The sequence below is a fragment of the Bicyclus anynana genome, chromosome Z (assembly GCF_947172395.1).
Source record: "Bicyclus anynana chromosome Z, ilBicAnyn1.1, whole genome shotgun sequence".
NCBI lineage: Eukaryota > Metazoa > Arthropoda > Insecta > Lepidoptera > Nymphalidae > Bicyclus > Bicyclus anynana.
This window is the reverse complement of record NC_069110.1, coordinates 3870520-3891869: the sequence shown is the minus strand read 5'-3', so window position 1 is coordinate 3891869 and position 21350 is coordinate 3870520. Positions and strand designations below refer to the sequence as shown.

The 21350-nt window shown below is 34.4% G+C and overlaps 1 protein-coding gene across 2 annotated transcripts; it reads left to right on the top strand.

Moving 5' to 3' along the window:
* Positions 1-3147: 3147 nt before the first annotated feature.
* LOC112042885 (uncharacterized) lies at positions 3148-11558 on the top strand. 2 transcript variants are annotated; one of them, XM_024078072.2, is made up of 4 exons: positions 3148-3299; positions 3606-4872; positions 5824-7672; positions 8364-11558. In XM_024078072.2, exons 2-4 carry the CDS (start codon positions 3773-3775, stop codon positions 10455-10457), a joined length of 5043 nt encoding a protein of 1680 aa, XP_023933840.2. In that variant the 5' UTR covers positions 3148-3299; positions 3606-3772; the 3' UTR covers positions 10458-11558. The 2 variants fall into 2 exon arrangements, with proteins under 2 accessions (XP_023933840.2, XP_023933839.2); XM_024078071.2 differs by having other exon boundaries at positions 3151-4872.
* Positions 11559-21350: the final 9792 nt, after the last annotated feature.

Sequence of the window (21350 nt, the reverse complement as noted above, 5' to 3'; positions counted from 1 at the left end):
GGACTTCCAAACAACGAAATGGGGCGTCAACCAACACTGCGCTTTCCGGTGCGGGTCGCCATTTCAGCACCTTGGTACAACAACGTCCATCGACTCTTCGAACTATGTAGCCTGCCCTTTGCCACTTCAGCTTCGCGACTCTTGCTTCTGATTCGATCATGCAGAGACACCCCAAGCATAGCTCGCTCCATCGCCCGCTGAGTGATTTTGAATTTTGAATTTTTTGAATACATTCAAATGGGCTGAACTAAAATAAGCAGCAAATATGTGTTACAATTTTAAAATAAATAATTACCGATTAAACTAGAGATATAATGTAATTTATACCTATATAAAGGAATTCTCCTTTATTGGCCCATACAACGTCGGCCCAAAAACCCAGTTACAGCCCCGTATAAAAGTGTATGCAGATCTGGTTAATTCATTTGCTTAATAAAAGTATTTTTCTTGAATAAAAATACATTTATTTATTCCTATTCTAGGGCATAATGTTCGCCGGTGTACCAAAGCGGCGAAGTAACATTTGAAGTTCTATTATTTTTCGTATTAGATTTCGGATTAGATTTCGTTTGTATTAGATTTTTTCTGTTACCATCAAGCTTAACAAACAAGAAAACGGACATACAAACCAATCATAAGTATTAAAAATATCGTAAAACTCAGGGTGTATGGCCAACGATTTTGGCTTGTCCCCGTTGTGGACAAATTAAAGGTAAATTAGAAATATCGTAAAACGTTGGAGAAAACTTTTTTTGATAAAGTAATATCATCGCTCGATTCATAAGTAACGGGACGGGGGTTTACTCTGCGCCACAAAAGAGACTTGGCATCCGCACGGTGAATTTATGCAAAAATTCCTTTGGTTTTTTCTGAAGTAAAGCTCTGCTAAACTAAACTCCCTGTAACAATCAGAGTAGATACTTCTGTCGATTAACGTAAACAAACAAACAGATTAATAACATCTTTTTAACATAAAAATGGAACCCACTTCAAAGACGTATCTAAGTATATTACTAATTTTGATTTTAACACAAAATTACTCTTTCTCTATACTCTTTCAAACAAAAAAAAGAATTTTCAAAATTGTTTAATAAATGACGAAGTTGAAGTCGATTACAAAACAATTCAAAATGTTCGCAACATACGCCTGAATTTTTTTAATATCAATAACGCATAAGTAAAACTTTGCTTCTGCTATTTGGTCTGGAACGTTCAAACAACTTCAAGGACCTTCAGTATACTCTAAATCGGTCCATTCGTTAGGAGCCTCGACTGACATACTATTAAAACCTTGTACTGATAACCAAGATTTAGGGTTAAGAACCTTGAATATAATAAAATTAACCCTATTATAATGACGTTGTGGTCCATTCTTTCACCACTGTTCATCTCAGGAACGCTTGTAGGTATCGAATTGAAATTAACACAACAAATTCATGTCTACAGTCCCTTGAAGATGTGAAGTTAACGTAAAAATTATACTTCCATCTATGCCGCAAAAGGTCCGGGGCATGCACCTCCAACTTTACAGTTGTGTGCATTTTAATTAAGAAATTACATGTCAAACGGTGAAGGGAAAACATCGTGAGGAAACTTGCATAACAGAATATTTCTAATTATCTGCGTTTGTGAAGTCTGCCAATCCGCATTGGGCCAGCGTGAGACACATCATCATCTCCTTACCCTTATCCCACTTAAGTGGGGTCGGAAAAATATGTCAATCTTTTCCATTCGTCTCTATTACTCGTCAACTCATCATCCACTCCTTTTACACACATGTCCTCTTTCACACAATCCAACCATCTCTTCTTTGGCCTTCCTCTCCTCTTATGTTCTTCCACTTACACATTCAACATTTTTCTAGTAATATGACTTTCCTCCCTACGCATTACATGTCCATACAAAGCTAACCTTCTACTCCTCAATTTTTCTGTCACTGGCGCCACCTTCAGACTTCCTCTTATATACTCAGCGTGAGACACGTGATATTTAATTTCTTAAAATGCACACAACTGAAAAGTTAGAGGTGCATGACCCGAACCGGATTCGAACCCGGAGGCATTCGACCATCGAAGGCAGAGGTCATATCCACTGGGCTATCATGTTCTCCGTATCACGTAGTATAATTAAATACTTTAAACTTATATTAGAGTAAGTACCTTAGTGAAATATGTATATTTGTAAGCAATGTCAGTACCTAATTCTGCCCCCTTAGTCTAGTGGTTAGTTAGCATGTGGCTTTGGAACACGAGGTCCTGAGTTCGTAGCCTGGATCGACCGATGAAATAATGAGCTTTTCTTTCTTTCTAGAATTCTTCAATGCAGAGTTTGAAAGTTGATAGTGTTACTCCACCCTGTTGTTAGTGAATTATTTTATTTTCTTTTAAATAATTATAATTCCGCTAACCCACATTGGAGCAGCGTGGTGATCATAAACTCAATATCCCCTTTTATGTGAGGAGGGAAGCCTGGTCCTACGGCCTCCGTGGCGCATTGGTATGCGCGGTGGATTTACAAGACGGATTTAGATCCCCGGCTGGGCCGTTTGATGTTTTCTTAATTGGTCCAGGTCTGGCTGGTGGGATGCTTCGGCCGTGACTATTGACAAAGACGTACCGCCAAACAATTTAGCGTTCCGGTACGATATCGTGTAGAAACCAAAAGGGGTGTGGATTTTCATCCTCCTCCTAACAAGTTTGCCTGCTTCCATCTTAGAATGTATTATCACTAATCATCGGGTGATATTAGTCGAGGGCTAACTTGTAAAGAATAAAATAAAAAAGCCGGTACCTAATATTTCATGTAGGTACCTAGGTACTCGAAAGAAATGAACAAATAAATACCAATAACAATATCACGCAGCCACGCCAAAGTGTATATACGTAATACCTACCTAATAGCTATTTAACTCTGCTATTTCAAAAGCAATTTGGACGCCTTTCAAAGTACAGTGTATAATCACCTCTCCTTTGTTGATTAGAGGTTGTATATTACAGGAAAAATAGTTTTAGTATGCAATTACCATCCCATAATTTAATTTGCATTGATTTCAAATAAAAGTTGCCTTGGACTTTCGCTGATGACGCGAAAAGGTTACCAAAAATAAATTCATGCTCGATTTTATTTTTAGCACATTGGCTCGGATCACGACAGGGCAACCAGTTGAACGGAGATTTTGTAACGATCGCTTATCGTTTTCTAATACAAAAAAAAACTACATAGTGTTAATTGTAAATAAAAACAATAAATTAAGGTATGGCGGTACAAGGACGCGAGTAATGTTTTCAAAACGCTTCAAGGTAATTCCACGTAACTAGTCAAAAATAATCCGTAAACCAGTGATCATAATATTATACAACGTATTCACACCTATTTTCACACAAACCCACGCAAAAATAACGTGTTTTCAGTAGCAGAAGCTCCTCTCGAAACGATATGTTGTGTTCTTAGTTGGGCGGTGACATTTCGTTGGGTCCAAGTGAAAATAGGATATAAACAAACGAAAGTGGAAAGTATGGGCGTTATGAAAACTGGCACGTACTAATGTTTATTTGTTACAAATTAATGTATACCGACTAAACATATGGAATCTGAATTGTCACCAGATAACGAAATAAATTTAACACCAGAGCCGAAAAAGGACTATCAATGGGAAGATTTGAAAAGAGATCGTGAGGCAGGTGGTTATCCTTGGACGCATCTATTGAAAGTGCCTATAGAAGGTGAGATCACCGCTGAAGATATAATCCGGGAAACGACTCCTAGAAGAAGCATGTCGCGGGAGTTTTCAAAATCCCGAACTCATTCACCTGTGGATAGAGGTGGCCAAAAAATACTTAATCTAGACTCATCTCCAGGGAGCAGTAGAAAGCATGGCGAAGAAGGTGAAGACGAAGGAGTTCATATACCAAATTTTTCTAAAGAAATTTCTTTAGATTCTGATGACGATATTTTAAATAAAACAGCCAGTTCACAAGCACCCAAGACACCTGAAAGTCAACCTAGTGCACACTTAGAGGCTCCAGCTGCAACTCCTAAAAGTGTTTCTCCAAAAAGCATATTGAAGCGACGTATGCCTGAACCACAGTATATAGGTGCTTCTGAAACACGAGAAAAAACTAAGTGTTGCCATCCACTGGTAAATAAGATTAAACACTTAGCCGATAAAACATTACATAAGTTAGATAAAACTGAAAATGATAAATCACCAACGTCAAAACGCAAAAAAAATGAAAAGGTTCAAGAAATCAGACAGTTAAAAAATTCACCTGGAGCAGTCCGAAGGCAAAAATTTGGTGCAATTAGGTTAGGTGATTCAGATGAGATGAGTAAAACTATGAGTGTTGACTCGCCACTACTAAGGAGAAAAAAAGATCATGTATATGAAGATATTGACGAACCGAAGGACACCAACATAGATAAATCCTTACAATATGCAACAGATTTAAATAAACAATATAATGATAAAAATAATAGCAATAAAGAAAACGATAGTATTGCAGAAAAAAAATCTAATGCATCTCAAGATCCAAGTTTAGTAACGGATGATAATTCATCTTTAAAAGCTGACGAACATATAATGGAAAAATTGTATAAAAAAGATGACATAAATAGGGAAGCTATGCTCCTGGATGAAGAGATGGACCCAGAAGAGCCGAAAATAGAAGAACTATTTCAAAATCAAAAGGATGACAGTCGAAAATGTGATGACTCTCCTAACATAACCATTACAGAAATTATTAATGACGATAATAGTATCGAACAATCTACAACCATACCTATCGAGACATCACCAAGCCCGAGTCCTCGTGATACTGAACGGAAATATACAAATGCGGAATCCACTGATCATGATTGGTCTAGACCCAACAGGTATTATATTTTTATTATATTTGACAAAGTTAATTATTATGTGTTAAAGAAGTTGTATTGTCATGCGTAATAATGGCTTTTCATTTGAGTTTCAACTGCAAAGCGAACGCGCTAGCTTGTAATATATGTCCGATAAATATAGCCCTGAACGATACGTCTTCCTGTACATTGAGTAAGCTCTTTAAAATTGTCATCAGTGATCAGTGCTCGCGGTTGCTTTCGCGCTAGTGATTAGTTCATTATCTGGCGGTCTTTTGAAACAGACTCTTACAATGACAATTAATGTCCGTGCGTAAAATATTAAAAAAAAAGATTTAAACGTTAAATCTTAAATAAACATGTGTCGGGTGTAGGGACTTTTGGTTGAATAATAGTTATGAGTAAACTCCGTCGATGGACATCCGAAGGTGGGACTCCGTTAGAAAAGCCTGTACGACCAACGAGAGAAGGAAGTGTACAGTTATATACACCGGAAGTACGGTGTGCATGTCAATTTTTTCAATGCGACTCCTTATTGCCGGAAAGAGTAAATCCAGTCGGTACTAGACCAACATCGCGAGCTAGCAATGTAATTTCGAGTGTGAGGTAAGTCACACTGTTAGGAATGCTTGTGTTAATAGAATATTCATGTAAAACTCTTTCATATTTTACTACTAAAATTAAAGCTGGCAAAATTCTGGAACCATTTCATCGTATTTAGCCCGGTGAATGCTGCGGCTAAAACGAGCGCCAACCGTTGGCCTAATTGTGAATCGCGAAACTTGTGTGAGTGTATTTAAAATTAAACTCAAACTTTTGCGATTTTATCCATTTATATTTTTATTACTCGTAAATCACATTGCAGTGCGAATATAATTATTTCGAAATAATATGCGAAAGTGATAGTCAGTTCAAATATTTAAATTTATTTCTAATAAAAGCCAAATCGTTTATAATTATTTCCTTTTTCAGTGATCACGAATATGAAATAATAGAAAAGCCGCCTCCTAACATAATTTATACCTCACCAAGTATTGACAGTAAACCAACCATGGTTAAAACTGAAGACGAGTTATCTAGTACAACATCTTTAGAACGGAAATGTTTACAACACACATCTGACGAAGAAGATCACATTGATGACGATGAGAAAGGTCATGCAATCGAAGAAAAAAACGAGAGTTTAATGAATGCTGAAGCATTACAAAAAGATATCGAAGAAAGGTATTTTGTAAACACACCTTCAAGTGCATCGCGAACTGAATGTGAGGTTAGTACAAGTCAAGTTGAGGATTCATCTGCATTGGAAAATTTGCCTTTAAAACGAAGTAGTCGAAACAAAAATTCTGACGGCACTGAAAATAAAATACAACAACGGATTAAAGAAGGAACAGGCAAATTAAAATCACAAGCCGGAAAACTTAAAGCTAAATTACATAACATTAGAAATAAACAATTTAGTTTACCTGAAAGGCCTAAGTTTAAGATGCCAGAACGCACAAAGAATTCCGTTCCAGAAAAAAGAAAATTCAGTTTGCCAGAAAGACCTAAATTCAAAAAAATTAATATATCTGAAAAGTTATCGTTTGGGGACCGTAAAAAATTCAGTTTACCAGATCGACCCAAGTTTGGAGAATTTCCTAAATTTAAGATGCCTGAACGGCCAAAAATTAATTTTCCTAGTATTGGTCGAAAAAAAGAACAGCGAGCTGAAAGTAAAAGGTCAGATTCTACATCCGACTTACAAAATGTGGCATCTGTAGAATTTGAAACAAAAACGTATCCAAGACTATTTGGTAGAAAGAAAAAACCTCCTTTAACGAAAACCTCTTCTTCTCCTATTTTAAATAGAGAAGACACACCACCACCAGTATTTACTTTTACTAGGGTGAAAAAAAGTAATCAAGATGATCCATCTACATTTACACTTGATACGCGAGAACAACCACGAGAGTATGGTATTGTTGATAAAGACGTTAATTATGGGAATGAAAGTGAAGGGAGGGAGCAATTTAGTACAACATATGACTTTGATAAAATGGATCAATACGTAGATGAGGAGGAAACTCAAGAAAACCTCAACGATGATGAACAAGCAAATGTATCACCGTCTAATCAAGAATTCACACATATAAACGAATTAAATAACGACGAATTTTTTGTACGACCGAGAGGAATTTCTCGCGAAAATATTCAAGTTCGGGAATACTTAAGCGATGAAATACGACAAGCATTTAATATTCCCAAAAATGTTCTTGCTGTCATGGGGAGCTCTGAGGGAATAAAAAACATGTATGTCAACGAACTAGAGCCAGAAGCCGATTCCGAACTTATAATCGATGATAGTGACATTATGAGGTATTCGACCGAGGATATAAATGAAAGAGATGATGGATACTACACATTCCCACCTGTAAGACCCTCTAGAGCTAAACGAAAGAAGAAAGAAACTGAATCGATTAAATATATCGATGACAGTATCAATGCCAGCATGCAGTTTAGCGAGGTAGATTTAGTACTTTCACGAGATGAACTAGATGCCAATAAAATGAATTTTGCTGATAAAACAATCGATTTTAGCAGTTCAGCTATTGATTTTGATTTAAAGCCAACAACGGATCTTCAGTCAATACATGAATATGCAAATGATGATGTTATAGAATATCCAGATGGTCTTACGATTCAATCAAAAACTCTTCCAATGCCACCAAAAAGGAAGAAAAAGTCAATAAAAAAAGACAACAAACATTCTTCACTGAACGATTTTAATAGCTTCATTGTACCAGAGATGTGGCAGTCACCCAATGACCAAAATGAAGATGTAAGTACATGTACAAATTATACATAATATTATAAATAATTAAAATAAATCAGTGTATAATGAATTTCAAAAAATGAGGATTTTGTATTATTAACCCTATGTATGCTTGTATGTTGGCTGTATTTTTAGCTATGCATTGCAGCAAGCTAAATAATATTAAGTGTCGCGGTTCTATGATATTTGCATACTCAGCGCTTTTTAAAAGTTCCGTATTCCGCATTTTCATATAATTATGTACAGTCACTTAAAACATTAAAAGTTTTTGGCCACAGAACATAAAGCACAGCAAGCAGCATAAGCTACGCTACTTAAATCCGTGTTCTCGACTCTCATAATATTCGAGTGAAGATAAATTCAACTGAGGCAATTGGGACTGGCAAATGTCCAATGGATAGATATACTTTTGGACGATCCGTGAATTGTATTTTTAGACGCCCGCCATCATTTGATTGTTGACCCAGTTAAAACATAAAGTGAAATATTCCAGTCAATCAGTTACTTAGATGATAGATGCTATTATATAAAATGTGAACAATAATTACATATAGTTACATTCAATGTCGTTTGAGTTTGTTCTTTTATCACAGTAATAATCTGTCTATAAAGTAATTGCTAACACAATAATGAAAACATACTTATAAAGTTAGCAACTTAAAATTGATTTTTTTTATAAATTTCTCTATATTTACAGATCATCGTATATAGAACTGAACACGAGTATATTGTTCCTCAAACAAATATGTCAATTGCCGAACAAAGTCCAGTACCTCCAAGACGTAACCGATCAAGGAGCTCTCGAACAACATCTTTTTGTGACGATGACCGAACTTCACATGGCGCCGAATCATTAATCCTTGACACACAAATACCAATTACTGAAGACATCAAATCAGAAACTAGTACACGTCAAGAAAGCCCTGGTTATGCTACAGTCGATAAAAGTTACATGTCTGGTAAAACGACTAGAAGATCTACAAGTAAAACGCCACCTGCAAGACGCAAAAGTAATAGTTCTGAACGTAAATATTATACAGTATCAGGCAGTAAGGCTGTCTTGCCTAGTCGGCCGCCGAGAAAGAAATCTTCAACAAGTCTTATAGCTTTAAACAGTTTTAGAAAAGATTCTCTCAATGCAACGCAGTACGATGAAATAGATGAACCTCCATTTGAAGAGGTACATAAAGACCTACAATCTGGTGCAGTTGTAAGTAAAATGAAAGATCGACCCTTACCACCTCCACCGCGGCCACCAAGAGGCCCTAGACGTAAAAAGTCAGATGATGTAATAGATCAATATAAATCTAAATCAGAGACACAGTTATTCAGTACTGATGAAACTGAACCGCAAGACATTGTTGAAATTGAAGTTTCAACTCAAACAGACCCATTACCAGAAGATATTGACTTTGATTTAGCCCTTGATGAAAATCTTGATATATCTATGACCAGCTCATTACGAGACATTATCGACGAAGAATCTATATTGGGCAAAGTCCATGAAAAAACCACTCAGCCACGTCGCCCTTCACGTTCGATTTCAAGATCGGAGAAGTCACTAAAAATGTCAGATCCTAAAATATCCGATTATTCTAAGCAAAGCCTAGGGCGAACCTCACCAGCGGTAATTTTGGTGGAAAAACGTGTATCAAGTCCGACAAAAATAAATGAAAAAGATGAAATATTAACCGAAGCCTCATTAACAGTAAAACATATTGATATTGATGAATCTCAGATACCAGATGTACCACCACTTCCTAAATCTGTCCTAAAAATTTCACAAACTGCAGATTCAAGTAATGTTTCCATTACAGAGGACGACCGTGCACTGAAAAGAGTTTCTGACTCTTCTAAGGACGTACGACTTGATAATTTAATAACACAAAGACTTCAAGTTAGAGACTTAGATGTAGGTCGATTAAATGTTTCAGAGTTGCAGGCAACAAAAATTCTGGTATCTGATATCGAAGGTATGACATTAAATGTGAACGAGTTAGATTCTAAATCTGGACATATTTCAGTAAGCGGTATTGAATTTTCACAATCAGTTATTGACGAAATTGTCAAAAAGTTTGCTGAAATATCAACAAGCACTGCCACTCCTCTATCACAGTCAGTCGAAGTAAGCCAGCCAATAATTCAGACGGTCGAAGTGGTGGAAATGCAAAGACCAATAAGTAGAGAAGAAGAAACACAAACCGAAACTCCGCCATCTGAAATTAAAATTGTACCACAGAACATACAACCTGAAACTGTTGAAGATATTATTGTGCCACCACAACGACCCCCACCGCCAGATTTATCGCCTCTATTGTACTCGTATCTACAGGACATAGCGATATCATCAACTCCATTACAACAAGCTAGATCGCTCAGGGAAAGGCATGTGGGTGAGTTTCACGAGCCAACTCAAACGCCACCACCTCCAACACGACGTACGAAAAGGAAACCAGCACTTCCACTCAGTGGATCGAGTTCAGACGAAAACAAGCCTAGACCCTCACCAAGACGAATGCCACCACAGGCTAGAGCCCACGAACCATCCATAACTGAAGCGGGAGCCCAATTTCTTCGTGTATGTCAAAATTCTATTAGTAGAACTTTTAGAAATATTTTCAATATATTTATGTCCTACATAAGCGGAACAGAAGATAAAAGGGACGTTCAAATGGCAATGGTCATATTCCTTGTTTTGATTGCAGGATTAATTATGTTCGGTTTGAGCGATAGTCGAACGATACACCACCACCACTGGGAGTTTTTCAATCCGCCAGATAATAAGCAATGATTTTATCGGCAAACCAGGAAAATCTTACTGTTTAAAATTACAACAGGATTGTTTTCTGATTTTAGAAATGACCTTTTTTGCAAGCTTATAATTAATAACAAGCATTTCTAATCAAACTTTCCAGCACTATTTAAATATTAATTTGTACCTATTTATATTATTATTTAGTACTTATCTTAAGTATTTATTGATCCATTATATGTGTTTACGGAATTATCTGGTCCATTTGTAATATCAAAACACCTGTAGTTTAATATGTAAATGAACACTTTTGGTCACAAATAATGATTATTATTTGTGTTTGTTTAACCATGTAACCATTGTTGTCTTGACTTCACCTACTCATTATGCAGGGAACATGACCTCACCTACTAGAGTTTGCAGGGAACATGACTTCACCTATTAGAGTATGCAGGAAACATGACCTCCCTACTAGGGTTTGCAGGGAACATGATATCACATACTAAAGTATGCAGGGAATATGACCTCACCTACTAGGGTTTGCAGGGAATATGATTTCACCTACTAAAGTATGCAGGGAACATGACCTCACCTACTAGAGTGTGCAGGGAATTTTTTATCCATAAATCTTCCCCGAAAATAAACATGATTTTATTGTGTCGATACATTTTAGTGTACACTCGGGCTTTGTATAAAACACAATGTTAGCTGCAAATTTAAGGTCTGGTAGCGGATTTTCTTCAAAACTAATTTAGTCGAACGATTTCACTTTAAATATGAAATGGCACTAAAAAGCAAACCTAATTCAAACATTTTCAACTCAACAGCAATCAGCCAGGTTGGCAAATAAATTGCAAATCTCAAAATATATTCACAAAGTAAAATGTAAATTGTTAATCCTTCGTCAATTTATTATAACCTCGGGTATATAAAGCATTATCTTTATAAAAATAATAATTATTGTAGGTATTCCTATACACTTGTACCTATAAACTTGTAGGTATTCTCGTATATATGTGTTGTTATTAATATGCACTATCGTATATGTAAACGTAGTTTGTGGGCTGGTGTTTGCATTTTGTAAATTTGTTTTGTGTAAATTGTACCTTTACTTTATTGAAATAAAATTTGTTCAAAATTTTCTTTTTTTTATATACAATCGACTATTCATAACTGGATTAAGGTGTGTTTGACAAAAAATCCTAAATGTCGAAGTACCTACTCAGAATTAAAAGTAACTGACTTTTTTATGGTAACCACAGTACGTGAAAATAATCAATTTATAATATACCTAGAATGTGTGTTTTTTTATTTGTTACGCTTTCACGCCATTGAACTGATTTTATATTTTATTTTATCAATGGAAAGCTACATCATTAGCGAGAGACATAGGGTAACAATCCAAATAAATAATACAGCCTTAATATTTCTATGTAGTGTCTGTGTTTCGGTCTGATTAATTTTATATGGTTGTTGCACAGAATAGAGATTTTTCATTAATCTGTGGGTTGTAGGCAGCGTTGCCAGTTGCTAATTTTTAAATCAAAATTAAATGTCTCGCGCGGGACAGTCTCAGTCCCACTTTTCGGGAATATCTCGACCGTGCGTGCAGAGTACTGAGAAAGCGCGAGCGAGTGGTAGATACACTCACTTCTCAGACTATTGTACGAAACGCCACATTTTTCTAATTAATAGAAATTTTTTGGTTTATGGTTTTTTTTATTGAGAAAACCAATAAGACTCAACTATTTAATAATAGAGTATATCTGATTTACAATATCATATTTTTATTAAACTATATGGATATTTTTACAATCTATTCTACCTAAGTACTTACATATGCGCGAAGTCGTGCTTATGTTCTTGGATATATGCAGAAGCCTTAGAGTCAGCTACTATCTAATTTTGAAACCCCTAAAGCCTAGGACAGGGTAGGGGTAGATTAGGATAGGGGTAGGGAATGAGTTAAAGCGAATCTTGACCGGGTTCACCTACTAATGTATGCAGGGAACATGACCTCACCAACTAGGGTTTACAGGGAACGTAAACTTATACGTATACTTATACTTATGAAATTTTCAAGCCCCCAACTCACATTGGAGTACTGTGGTGGGTCTAAGCTCCATATCCCCTCTTATTATCGGGAAAGAGGCCTAGTCCTGTAGTAAATTGGTAACATAGTGATAATGATGAAAGCAGGTTATATGCTAGTGCGGAAAAGACATTGATTTGCTCGGACACGTTGAAATTTTACTTTTATTCCTGCAACTGTCTGGTTTGTGTTTTTCTGTATTCAGAGGGTTTGTCATAATGGTGTTATATTGGTATCATTCGATAGCCCTTGAGGTGCCCTTTTCAACAAAATATAGCCTATACTTTTGAGCTTGGCATTTCTACGCATTTAGGCTGACCTTAATTTGTTTTGTTGTTTTTTTTTTTTACAATTTTTTAGCATATATTTTATATGTATATTGTACAAGTTTTGACACTTCAGATTTTTCCCTTACTAATTAGAAGTGACCTAATTAAAAAAAATAATTAAAAGTAATAGGTATGCCTTGTAATAACAATCGATAGTTTTTAAAACGAGCTAACAATTTAAAATAAATCATACTTGTAGCTTCCCTGAATCAAAAGTTATAATTACTGGAAATTTCAAAACCGACAAAATTACCTCGAATTAGCAGCGCTTCCCTCTCCACTGTATGTAACTTATTAGAGTTTTAACTTAACGTAAAAAATCTTTGATTCTTCAGCTATCCAATGATACAATTACTTATTGGATAGTTACGTAGTTACAATAGCAAAATGTATCTCCCGATTTTGATACCTTCGTTTTTTTGGAGGACGCAATTTTAAAGACGTATTCACATCAAAAATCTGGCGACGCTTCTCTTCCTTAATGTACTGCTTAAATTAGTAGTCCAGGTAAAAGTGATACTATGGAATTTGACCTGGAAAAACAAATATTAAATTTACAAGGTAAGGGAAAAATCTGGAGTAAGTATAGAAATTTGATTTGGCACGTAATGCACTTATCATTATCACTCTCGTGTCTCCAATAATGTTATAATGCTGCCATCTTACTGTATTTCAACGAACTAAATCAAAGGACAGGAGGTGACCACAGAGCATATAGCACTTAAGCTAGTTGTACTAATAGTTGTGCTAGATGGCGCTTTCGTCGATAATAAAAAAACCACGAACTTCTAAAATAGCTGCCTGTAAACATCCTGTGATAGCCAGATGTTATAGTTATTAACCGACTTCCAAAAAGGAGGAGGTTCTACGTTCAGCTGTATGTATGTTTTTTTTTTTTCTTTTTTTTTTACTTAAAATGAACCATGTTATAAAATGGTAATATTTAACAACAAAAAATCAATGCATAGAGTTACCTGAGAATTTTCTCAATGAGCCTTTTTCCTATTTACTTAATTAGGTATTATGTAGGTAGGTCTTAAAACTTCGCTAAGCGCAGCACCGGTGAAGGTACAAATCGACGTAGGACCGTCAAATTGTAAGTGACATTTATATCGTAAGTATCACTTTTAATTAAAAATTAAATTAAATAAAAAAATATATTTTACCAACGATAACGATTTTAGACGGATAAGGTAAAATGGGTCAATACCAACGGCTCAGTTTATCGTTAATAAAATTATTTTTAAAATTTTAGTGTAAGTGACAGTAACTTCTTTATGAATAAGTGTAAAAGGATTTGATATTTTGTAACGAAAGCGACATTACATAATATTATAGAATAGTAATTTAAAGTAAAGTAATAAAAGTGTTTTTTATTATGAGCAAAATCGCAAATGCCTACGTAATAAAGTATCTTAAATTAAGATAGCAAAACTGTTGTAATAAAATGATCAAATTCGTAATTCTATGTTGTTTTAATATAATACACAAAAACGGCCGAAGCCGCCGGTGCATCGGAATGTTAATGATAATGATGATAAAAAACAAAAACAATTACTTTTACGTAAAACATTGTAATTTAGAGGTAGGTAGGTAAACCCTTTCAGTCTATAAATTCGACTCCATACTACGTCTACGTCAACTTCTGCATATACTATGCTACTCTGGTAGTAGAGAACTTTGTATGAAGTTATTGCGTTTGTGGTAGTTAGGTCTCAGACCAATTATAGAAGGACCTGTATCGCACTCATAGTCACGAACAAAATTGTCTGTCATTTTCTGAGGAAAACGAGCGTAGATTTGGTATATATCTTATACTAAACTAGAAGTTTTTGCCCGTTTTTTACACCACTCAATTACACAGAAAGGTATTTTTACGGAGCTCTTTAACCGACGAACACGATTGCAACTATTTAACATCGATACTATAGAGACAGTTTTTATAATCCCATTAGATCGTTGATCATATACGTTGACAGAAAAGTAACATCAAGCGAGGCAGGTCCTATACAATAATTGGTCTGAGTAGTTAGGTACTTTTTTTGAAGCTATTGCGTTACATGCAGCAGTCGATTGTGAGTCGTTATTCCTAACATCAGATAGTAATCGTTATAGTGTTAAACATTAACGTCTTAAGACCCCACAGACCACCTAGGTACTAAAGTTAGATAGCAAACTTTTCCGAAACACATCCCATAATTAAAGTTTATAATACCCGAGCAGACCACGTGGAACTTCAGTTGCGACCAGTAGACTTTAAGAAGAATAATCTTAAATAAAAAAATAATTATCAAAATCAGACTAAACTATAAAATTCCTACCCTTAGGGATGGGTATTTTTTTCAAATTTATATGGGATTCGAAATATAACATTTCTAAAAAAATATCAAAATGGGAATACTCAATAAAATATATACACGTGGGTCATTCCACGTCAAATCGACCAATAGTTGGACTCGACCCCTTTCGATTTGGATAAATTTTGGTCAGAAGTTTTCTTTTATCCTATAACGAAGTTCTGCCGAAGAAAAAAAATTAAAAAATTTTTTTTTCAAAAGTTATGCAAAATCCAAAATTTCACTATTTTCCATATTTTTTAAATTAATGTTTTAAAAATCTTGAAAACTATTGCAATTAAAAAAATCGATTATGGTAAACTTCAAAGGGGATACTTGGGGCTATTAAAAAAAAAAAATCCAAAAAAAAATTTTGAAAAATCTCCAATTTGTGAAATTTTGAATTTTTGAAAATTGTCAAAATTGACCGTCGACAATAAATTTTTGGCTCAAATTTTTTTGTGTACTACCTTGTACCAATCTTAAAAGATCCTGAAATTTTTGGAACTGTGTTTTTTGTTTTTTTCAAAAATATGAATTTTTGAAATTTGTTAAAAAAAATTTTTTTCTTAATTTTTTTTTTTTTTTTAATCAGTTTGGCGAATCGCGTAATTTTGATATTTTGAACAGTTGAAATTTCATTTAGTGGCATAATGATGAGAAAAAATTTTTTTTTTTTCTGAAATTCTGTTACGAAAATTTTTTTTTCTTCAATTCTTCAGTTACTCCTTTTCTTTTTCTTAACCTGCAAAATGTTAATATGACTTAAATCTTTAAATCCAAACTTAAAATAGATAAAGTACTAACACAGAAATTTCAGATTTTTACCTGCTTTTAATATCTGGTTCTTCAACGAACTCGTAGATATCTGTATTTTTTAACCGGAAATCCTTTCCTTCCTCAGATGAGGATGAGGTTTTTACTCTCATCACATCACTTGAAATGGGAATAGCGGCATGACAATTTCGGATTCCTTGTACATTTATTTTTATTGTATTTGCAGAGCATTTTTAAATCTCTGGTTAAGTTTTTTTTGAGTACGCTGAATCTGCTCATTTGAAACAAAGTCACAATTGATTCCGTGAACATTTTCTTTTGCCCATTGGAATAGCTCATCAGGTGTTTGAATTTGATCGTAAATTTTTTCTCATCATTATGCCACTAAATGAAATTTCAACTGTTCAAAATATCAAAATTACGCGATTCGCCAAACTGATTAAAAAAAAAAAAATTTAAGAAATTTTTTTTTTAACAAATTTCAAAAATTCATATTTTTGAAAAAACAAAAAACACAGTTCCAAAAATTTCAGGATCTTTTAAGATTGGTACAAGGTAGTACACAAAAAAAATTTGAGCCAAAAATTTATTGTCGACGGTCTATTTTGACAATTTTCAAAAATTCAAAATTTCACAAATTGGAGATTTTTCAAAATTTTTTTTTGGAAGTTTTTTTTTTAATAGCCCCAAGTATCCCCTTTGAAGTTTACCATAATCGATTTTTTTAATTGCAATAGTTTTCGAGATTTTTAAAACATTAATTTAAAAAATATGGAAAATAGTGAAATTTTGGATTTTGCATAACTTTTGAAAAAAAAATTTTTTAATTTTTTTTCTTCGGCAGAACTTCGTTATAGGATAAAAGAAAACTTCTGACCAAAATTTATCCAAATCGAAAGGGGTCGAGTCCAACTATTGGTCGATTTGACGTGGAATGACCCACGTCGAATTATTAATAATGTCTGTCTTTCGTTGGTTGAAAAGGGGAATAAGCTTTGCCAGAGAGGTAACATAAGCGAGTCAGGTCCTTTTATAACAAAGTCTGAGGACTCGCTAGATGTTACCCCTCCTTCAAAGATCAAGAATCGTGATCTAACGCGTTTAAAAAAACTGTTTCAATACTCGGAGAATCGGTGTTTCATTGTTGTAATAGTTTTAGTCGTGTATAAAGCTCCATATAAATGCTGGTTTGTTTAATTAAATTGCTTATGAAACGGTCAACAACTCCTTGTTTAATAAAAGAACGTTTTACCTGTACGTGTAACGTGTAACGAGTCGAAGAGATGTGTTTGTTAGGCTATGTAAAAATTAAATGTGTGTGTTGCTAAATAAATTTATTGTGAGTATAGCTCGTCTCCCTCAATAAACGACAGTCAATTTTGTTGCAGAATTTAGGCATCTCCATACCTAATTATTCAATGTGAATTTAGTCATTTGCACAATTGCACAAAGGGTACTTGCCTCTTTTTTAAATAGTGTTAAACTTTATTTAAACTATACCATGCTATATTTTACTTTGTCCCGTTAATAATAACTAGTAAAAATTATAAAATTTATCCACGTAAAGTTTTTGCCACCGAATCAACAAATTGACAAGTGACGTCAATCTTAAAGGCTTTTTTTCTAACGATTTAAGACATACTGTCAACGTCTTCAACAACCAAGCGTTATTGATACAGACGTGCAAGAACTGTGAGAATATAATACACTCATGTACCGTCTTTGAGTGTTGTATCCTGTACAGAATAGTTTGTTAGCATATCTGTTAAATTAACACAAATAAGGCGATTAGAACACCTTACAAAAGTAACGAAGTTACGACCTCTGTGTCCTAAAACTTTTTAATTACAGCGAAAAGTATAAAGCCAACTCCATACTGTAATAATATAAACTTTTCAGATTTGGAAAAAACTTTTTAATCATCAAACTTCCAAAATTAGTATGCATAGGTATCTACATAACAATTTTCTGCAGCAAAAAGCCCTAACACCTAGTTCGGACTACTTTAGTATTTTAGTCGAGTACGAACGATTTTTGGGCGGTAAATCCAAAAATCATTCGTACTCGACTAAAATACTAAAGTAATCTGAACTAGGCCTCAGTGAAACGTAGCCTTTATGAATGACGTCACTTGTCAGTTTGTTGTGATTCCGTGGCATATTTTTCATTTTATTTTATCATTTTAATGGTTATTATTGACGGGACAAAGTAAAATATAGCAGTTAAAAAAAAGGTTAACACTATTTAAAAAGAGGCAAGTACCCTATTGTGTAAATGAGTAAATTCATATTGAGGAATTAGGAATGAAGAAGAATATTTCGAAAAGGGACAGCCACAGATTAATTAAATATAGACTAAAGGGCATCGCATACAAAAGGAGTAGGTACTTAAAAGTCCACTTTTAATAAATTCAAGCATCTAAGATTTTTACCCGCTTTACTAGAAAACAAATCAGAAACAGACTCTGATTTATTTTTTACAAAAGGAAAAAGTTTAAGAGCTTTTGTCTTAAGTACCTACGGCTTTCATATTCGGTGTCTTCTCTACTGGCATATTATAATGCTATAAAAATTAATACTTAATAAAAGTTCTAGAGAAAACGTTAGGTAATGGATCAGTCAAATAGTTGTTTGTAATATTAGTGTCTACTAAATATTTTAAGGTCGGATATTGTAATAATATCCGACATTCAAGTATGACTACATCGTCTTTCATCGTATTTTCGTTTTTGCAATCATCTTACATTATGTTTTCAACGAAATTACACAATGATCGTCATTTTACATACCTAAAGTAACATTAGTCTAGCCATTCGCTGCCCGCGAGTATTTTATCGAAAAGCTCGTCTGCGTTGAAGAAGCCGACAGTCAGGGAATGCGGTTTTAATCTACCGTTGTGAGCCATTCAAAAAAATCTTTATATTCCTCTATCGCGCGCAGAATGATACAGGATACTGTGCTCGCCTATTGCCCTGGGTTTACTTTATATTTTTTACATGTCACGTAACGGATACATTTAGGAGTCAAATGGCTAGTAGTGGTATTTGCAGGTAGTAGGTAACGTTATTTTAACGAAAAACTGATATTTACGTAATTTTGTTGAAATATTCATGCTATAGGTACGATAGTTTAAACAGAAGATCATTGCCACTTGATGACAAATGTCATATTCGAGGTAATTTCATAGAAATAACTATAACACAAAACAAAAATCACAAATGACTCATTGTTTGAATGGTACACTAAGATACATATGACCGCGGAACTAAATAAGTAAATACAAATTGTCAGTGTCTACATAATTGCGGTATAATTTCACGTAGGCGCAATACAATTTTATTTATGTTAATGCTTGCATTGCAACACTGTGCAGTAGTAAAGTAGGTAGATACATGTTTGTTACTTTGTTTCGATAAAAAATATTGATTAAATTAAAAAAGAAATCGTATTAAGTACATCGAGCAGCAATATTTGAGTCCGATTTGACATTGTAACATGCTGAAATGAACTGCACTTTTATTAATAGCCCTGCTGGGATAATTTTTCGTTTACTACACAACCATATGCTTTGTGTTCAGTGGTGGTCGTGGATTTACTAGTAGGCTAGGGCGGCAGATTTTAGCGGGAGTCAAATTTGACCCAAAAAACTTTTTAATCTCCAGAATTATAGGAAATGTAACTATGTAACGATAATTTTAATATTTTAGTCCTGTACGACCTGTACAGTCCTACTAAAACATTAAAACTTGCAATTTTATTGACACAAAGGCTAATTGTATTGTTTGCCAACTAAGATACCTATCGTATTATTTCAGAGTTCAGTAGGGGCTGCAAACATTCAATAGCCTACTGGCAGCAAATTTGTATAGTCGGCACTGCTTGTGTTCTGAACGGACTTGAAGATTGGCGCGACCTATAATAAGTTTTATTTTAATTTCTATTAGGTATTATCACAAGCGGATGTCCCGCAGATTAACCAGAATAGTTCCCGTTCCCGTATGTTAAAGTAAGTATGTAATAAACCCGTGCGCGGTAACATGACACCTGGCTACTAGACACATCCATACAAACACAGTACAAACATCATTCGAGCCAGGTGTCGAGTTAATCCGCACGAGCTGTACTTCTTTTATCAAGTATCTGCCAATGAATAGTCAAACATGAAGTTTTTTAACTAAGTGTTTGACTGTTTGTAAATTATGCCTACTTGAATTAAACAAACTTTGAATTTGGAAGTCCGTTCTTCAAACAATTATAAAAAATTTATTCAGCCTTTCCAGCTAATTTCTGAAACTGTTGATAAATAATTTTTTTTAACTTTTTGAAGTACCTACTTACCTACCGTATTTATAAGATATATTAATAATTTATTATGAAATACTTAATTAAAAAGATGTCAATTTAAAATTACGAACGGACACTTCAATCTTGCTATATCATCAATGTTTATAGAGTTAGAAGTCTCGAGTTTAATCAAATGAGTAGATCTGATATTTTATTACGTTCCTAGGTGGGTAGGTTAGGTACAGTACAGTGAGAATGAGCTGCTGGAGTGCAAGGAAGGCCCGTCCATACGGCGAACGGAGCCGTCGCTCCAGACGCCAAATCCTAGAGAGCGCCTAAATGATAATCCTAGTCAACCGTAGACGGTACTGTGCCTGATTTTCAATTGGTCACCCCAGAGTATGGTCAAGATCTTCGCGTTCCATTCTTACTTTACACTCCTAATTTCGTGTAGGTATCTACATATTATTAGAAGCAAACAGGAGAGGCGCCATAATTGGATCTCGCTCCATTATAAAAATTACTTCGGGCCGGCGCTGCTGGAGTATAGGTTTATATAGTCAGCAGAAAAGTGACCAGTGTAATTAGGTAAACTCAATGTGGAATGTTTATGTAAGTAGGTACATATCAACAAACAAATTGAAAAGCAGGTAGAGAAAGCATGTTAGTTCATACCTAATTTATTTAAAATGATGTAGGTAGGTAGGTACCTATGGATTGATTTTTTCATACAATGTTATTCAAAATATATTAACTAGGTAGGTAGGAAGGTAGGTAGGTAGGTAGATATATTAACATTGTATAGATCTGATTTTTATTGTCATTAATATAGGAACAAGATAAGGTGCATGTACCAAAACATTATACAGTGAGTAGGTATACCTAAGTACGTTAGCTCATTGTTTTGGGGTTTTTTAATTTTTGTTAGTTGAGTTTATCGAAATTCGACATCAAGTTTGACTTCAGTAGCTAGTTGAATAAAGACCTAGATAATTCCATTTATTTTCAGTATATACTTTCCACCGACTACCTACATACCCAGTCCGCGATAATATCACAATAACAATTTTGTAAATAAAATATAAATATAACTTTATTGGTAGGTATTTCGTTCT